Raw genomic sequence first — 5877 nt, 5'->3', positions numbered from 1 at the left:
AAATACCTAAAATTAGGTATTTTAGGTATTTAGGTATTTTTTATTTTAGATTCAAAATAAAAAAAAAAATAATACAATGCCAATGCCTCTTACGCTAAGTAATTCATTTTTTTTTTTTGCAAAACAGGCAGTAATTTAAATAAATAAATAAATAAAAACCTTTGTGCCCTCCCAAAAAAATGGGGCCCTGAACTACTGCCCCTGGTAGCTTTTTTTAAAGTCCGGCCCTGCCAGTGACGCAGTGGCAGGTTGCTGACTGTTAGCTGCTTTTAATAACATTAGACTGACTAGTGTGCTTTTGTCTCAGTGCTTTATATCAAAAGGAACGCTATAAATAAACATTTCGTTTTCATTTTTCAAAGCTTTAGAAACATTACTCAGAATAGCAGCCGCGCAAAGAATAACGAAGCCTACCTGACAGAAAGAAGGCATCCTCAGTGGTCGCACTGCCCCCTGGCGGCCCTGACTGCTCACTGCAGCTCGGTTGCTGCTGTGAGCGTGCACGTGCAGCAGCTGCGGCGCACATGGCGAGCGGCTCTTTGTTTATTATCTGCAGGGTGTCTGCCTGTTCTCCAACATTGTACTCAGTTTTCCACAACCACCCACAGCTCTGGACTGCCCCGCACGGCGCTGCGCTGCGGCGGAAATCTGCCGTCGAGGCGGCTGCCGCAGACGGCACCAACCATCCCGAATGTTATATTTCTACAAAGAGAATTATCTCCAACCATGAAGCTATCTCGAGTGAAAGCAGCGTTCACAGCAGTAATCGAGCTGAATTATAAAAATCAGTCTTTTCTGCGTTGAACACTCCAGGCTGCTGCTACACAGAGAACCTCCTCTCTGCGGTAGCGGCGACTCTCTCCTTCTCGCTATCGCGTTATTTTTTCCATTTATTCACACTGGGAAGGAACACGTCAATAGTTCGTTCACGGCAAACAAAATATAAAAAAAAAATGGCTGTAACTAATAGTCGTGACGGCGACATATAAAGCTGTCATTTCAGCCATTTTTAATTAAGCTCAAATCTAAACCAAAGGGCGGAACTACAAGCGATTTCAACAAAATAAATGACTATTTTATTATTAACAAGCTTTGGTAGCGGTGGAGAAAAAGTCGATAAAACATTTATGGTGGCCACGGATCGTTCGCAAACCTTTAGGGTGCGAACAAGGCGAATAAAGTGTGAATAATAAATTATCAAATAAATATTCTATGCTTAAGGTCGAACCCATGAAATAGCCTTAATATTTACATAGCAGGCTTTTTTTTTAAAGGCATCAACTTCAGAGTCCTTAAAAAAAAGGAAGAAAAATTAAATATTTTACTTGTAGATTATATGCATGTACCCTTTAATTTTGCGTTTTAAAAAGATTTTTGGGTATTTATGCAATTTATTACGTTAGGGGATATAGCTAGTTACTGCGCATGTTCGCTTCAACTTTATTTTAAAATTATCTCTATGGAAAAATTTTTTTTTACCTTCGTTGATTCCAATGTGGTCATTTTATTTTTCTTTTTTCTAATCAACGCTTTTAATTTTCCAAATGACCTCTATTAAAATGCAATGGATAACTTATGTAAATATACAATTTAAAATAAAAAGTGTAAGTGAGTCACTATTTTTTGTTGCAAAATTTAAGCTTTTTTTATTATTTATTTATGAAATCTGTGGCATGCCATGTCTAATTTAAATAAGTCTACAAACAAAATATTGAGCGGAATGATTTTGCAGATCATACAATGAATTTAAATCTTGAATATAAAAAGGAAAAGTTTATAAACTTCTCTATTCTATTTGTCAAAAGAAATGTGATATTCTACTTTTGTTCCCGTTTACTGGAATTTTTTTTCTTTGCCCCTTATTTATTTATTTCTATTAAAAATATTGACTTTTTGTATTGTTTTTTTCTGCTTCACAATATAACGGAGTTTTGAGGATTGGATACTTTACTAACAGTTAAAAGTTGTTCAACAGACATGATACAGCTCTAAGAGTTCGTAATTTTTGCCTCTGCCTTGGAGGAAAAACAAAAAAAGTAATTTTTTTGTCCACTTTCTTTGAATTTTATGGTCACTTCATTTTTTTTCCCCACTGCCGTTTAACTGAAAGCTTCACACATAACAGGAAAAAAAAAAAAAAGAGAGATAACGATTTGAATCAGTTAGGCAGAACAAGTGCTTTAATTATTTGGAGTGATTGCTTTATGGAATGGAGTGTAATTGTTATTTAACCATGTATGAATAAACAATAAACACACAATTTCATCTTGTCCTGTCTGCCACTGAAAGGAAACACTCGGCAGACTGCAAAACACAGACATGCACACTCTCACACACACGCGTACAAGTAATGCTTAAAGCAACGCCCGGGGTCAGAGAGCATCACAGGCTGCTGAGACCGGAGCACGATCTGCAGGGTCAGGTGGTGCATACCAATTTAGAGCGCTCAGAAAAAAACAAAAAAAAAATACAGTTTCCACCAAAAGAGCTTTTTAAGTTTTTAAAAACTTAAAAAGCCTAATAAAACTGTCCCCACATCTGCAGAGGATGCCCGGCCCTGGAGCCGTTTTACATTTGTTCCCCCCCCCCCCCCCCCCCCCCCCCCCCCCCCCATGCCCCCTATCGCCCCTGGATACTGTTACACACATATGAGCACTGCACATCTCACTCCATTTACCACAGAGAAGAAAAAGAAATAATATGGGGGGGGGGAAAAAAAACCCCAAAACATTTAATCCCAACTAACACGCATTTTACTAAACACAATGTTCTTAAGCTCACAGGGATTGGGGGTCTGACTGCTGAAAGGCGATTTTGGCGTGTGAAGCAGTGGCAGCGGGTCGACTCGCAGCTTCAGCAGCAGCGTCTTTGGGGGAGAAAACGGAACAAAGCGGCGCGTGACATGTACACTGTTCTACTGCATGTGAAAGACCATTTACAGAGATGGAGCACGATGATCACCAACATCTCACTGTGGGACGAATAAACAAAAATCTACCATGACTGCATCTGGGTTTGGTGGAAGAAGAGATAAAACACACACTTCCACAACGCACTCTCTCTCTTACACACACACACGCCCACACACGCACAAACAAACATTCTTTTAACAAAGGCAGGACCAGCATGAACCGACGTAGGGTAAAAAAAAAAAAAAGAAAAAAGAAAAATGTGAGCAGATATCACTTTCAGCCTGAGCAGAAAGGAAACACAGATTTACACTTACAGGTTTCAAAGAAACCCACAAAATTCAAATATTCACAATTTTTTTTTTTTTTCATTTTTAACCTTGTTGGTTAGAAAACGACCAATTAAACGGTTTAATTACACGGACTGAGTGACAAGTATACTACCAGGTGCCGAATGGAGGGAAGGTTGCACACACACAAAAAATAATACATCAAAGTAAGCACACTGTTAATAAAATAACCCTTTACACTTGTTTAAAAAAAAAAAAAGATTACAAAATATAAAATTAAATAATTTGGAGTATAAAGGCACACATCTTGCACAGTGTATACAATGAAAACAGCTATTTAATAAGCAACAGAAGGGACTACTTAACATGGTTTAGGCGGAGGGGCACATACAGAACAGACCGAACGAACGACAGAGTAAAGAGAGGAAAGGAAACTCAGTCCTGTGACATGCATTTTTTTAAAATTTATTTTTAAAGTATTAGAAGTTGTAAAAATTCAAACAGAGTCATTCTTCATTACCGCAGCACCATTACTTGTTCCACAGAGTGGCTCCTTTCCCCCCCTCTATTATCAGAGACTAAAATCTAATGTAAAAAATAGAAACGTCAATATAATCTATGACACTTAAACAAACATGACGTTGGAAGCTTTTTGCATGAGTCAGAAAGAAAGAGCTGACCTGTTTCAGTTGGTGATAACGTGACCTCACACACAAATCACTAACTTACACACGAGTATATTGCATTTCCCTTGTTAAGACCATTTCCACTAATTGGGGTCGTATTTGTAACATTTGGTTCCTTTCCTCTTGTGCAAAATATACAAAATAATAAAAAAAGAGCAATGATTAAAAAAAAAAAAAAGAGATAAAAAACATAGCGAGAACAATGAAAAAAACAAACAAAAAACACACACACACCAGAGTCACAAACGAGGTTAGATAACGTTGCTGTTAGGGTAAAAATGAATCCGCAGCTACTCCTGATCTCCTTCCTCCCCAATTTTTTGAACACTGATAAGACGCCAGAGATAAACCGCCTTTTTGTGCAGCACAACCGCAGAGTGCCCCTAACAGGATTAGAAATGTTGATTTAGATATAATTAAAAAAATTAACCCCACTACACCCACATTAAATATTGCAGTAAATTTTTCCAAACCAACCCGAGAAAAAAAAAACGGGCAGACGGGTGCTGTGGGGGAAGACGGGATCCGAGATCAAGGCTTCGGTTCTGAGATGAGCGAGCTCAGTTTGTCTTTCTGCTGCGATTGTAACAGAATAAGAGTTCCTGACGAAGAATGAAAGTGCAACAGTTTGGGTTTCACTCATAAGGTGCAGTCGGTAAAGTGAAAAAAAAAAAAAAAAAAAAAATGTATGGGGCTGTTTCGCTTTAAATCCACGTTTGTTTTTCTACTGAGCAGTGACTCGCTCTTAAAGCTGTCACTAATGACTTCTGGGCAATTCTCCGCAGCAGGAACAGAAACTGCGATCTCCCACAACAATGGTGAACTATTTCCGGAGGACAATAAAGGAAGCTGCACGCCTCTTTTTTACCTCTCATTTTTAGAGATATTCAGCCTTCCCTTTTGCATTACAAATCATGGTATGTCACAAAGAAAATAAACAAAAAAAAAACAATCACAGACAGACACAGTGGGGAGTAAACAAGCATTATATAGTGTAGCTATACAATGTAAACAAAAAAAAGGGGGGGGAAGATGAGTGAGGAAGGAGGCAGCTTTGTTTGGCTGGGTGCGTGAACAGCTGTTTGGGAGCAGGTTTGGTTGTTGGCCTCTTGGAAGACTGCTTTCTACTCCCTGGAACAAAGCATCAGGCGAGGCTCAACATTCACGGCTTTTAGAAATTCAGCCTCCCACTAAACGATGAGAAAACCAACAAATATCACATTGAAAAAGGACAACAACAAGAAAAAAGCCGGTGCTGGATTTTTTTTTTTTTTTTAGGGGTGAGGGAGGGGTTATTAATAATATTATTAATAACTATTAAAAAAAAACAAAAAACAAAACAAAACCACAGGCCGACATCGATAACTATAAACAAGAATGCCTGGCATGACAAATTTAATGACTTTTGGACACTTGCTTAAAAACGACCTCATCATCCAAAGTCACATGTGAAAACAAAATTCAACAGGAGAGGTTAAATGTAAACAAACAATGTTTTGTTTAGCTGCAGACAGACGGCACCCCGCTGAAAGAGAGAAACCAACAACGAATGGACGGAGGGAAGAGGGACACCTTATTAATCCAGCGCCCCCTCACCCTGTCCATGCTTTCCTCTCTCCTCCTCCACCCTGGACTCCCTCCCACCTTCCCTCTCTTTCCCGTGTGCCTCGGTGCTCTTGTCGTTCTGGGGGGCTATGACAGGATGGCGGTGATGAAATCATAAAATCTCTTGGAGTATTGCTCTGGGTTCACGGTGGAGATCTCTGCTCCTGCCTAGAGAGGGAAACACAAACATACTTCACATTTAGCTCAACGCAAAACAGTTGAGCTGCGGCTTAAGCGGCATCTTTTTCTTTTTACATCCAGCAGAGGGAAAATGAACAAAGAAGAAATGAAGGACACAAGAAAAGAAGAAAGAAATGATTGACCCAAACAAGGAAAGAAAAAAAAGGAATGAAGGGAGAAATGAGACATAAGGGAAGAAGAAATGTC

At 39.0% G+C, this 5877-nt stretch overlaps 1 protein-coding gene across 5 annotated transcripts in view; it reads right to left on the bottom strand.

Annotated features, from left to right (window-relative positions):
- Nucleotides 1-2158: 2158 nt before the first annotated feature.
- pip4k2aa (phosphatidylinositol-5-phosphate 4-kinase, type II, alpha a) overlaps nucleotides 2159-5877 on the bottom strand; it is a 39543-nt gene continuing 35824 nt past the window's right edge. For 4 of the 5 annotated variants that reach the window (XM_032551255.1, XM_032551252.1, XM_032551254.1 and 1 more), the window contains one exon: nucleotides 2159-5658. In XM_032551255.1, the coding sequence (XP_032407146.1) occupies nucleotides 5578-5658 (81 nt within the window). In that variant the 3' untranslated portion in view covers nucleotides 2159-5577. The remainder of the gene's footprint in view (nucleotides 5659-5877) is intronic. The other variant, XM_032551253.1, reaches the window with a different exon arrangement.

Source organism: Xiphophorus hellerii, chromosome 21 (assembly GCF_003331165.1).
Source record: "Xiphophorus hellerii strain 12219 chromosome 21, Xiphophorus_hellerii-4.1, whole genome shotgun sequence".
Lineage (NCBI taxonomy): Eukaryota > Metazoa > Chordata > Actinopteri > Cyprinodontiformes > Poeciliidae > Xiphophorus > Xiphophorus hellerii.
This window is presented reverse-complemented; position numbering and strand designations above follow the sequence as displayed.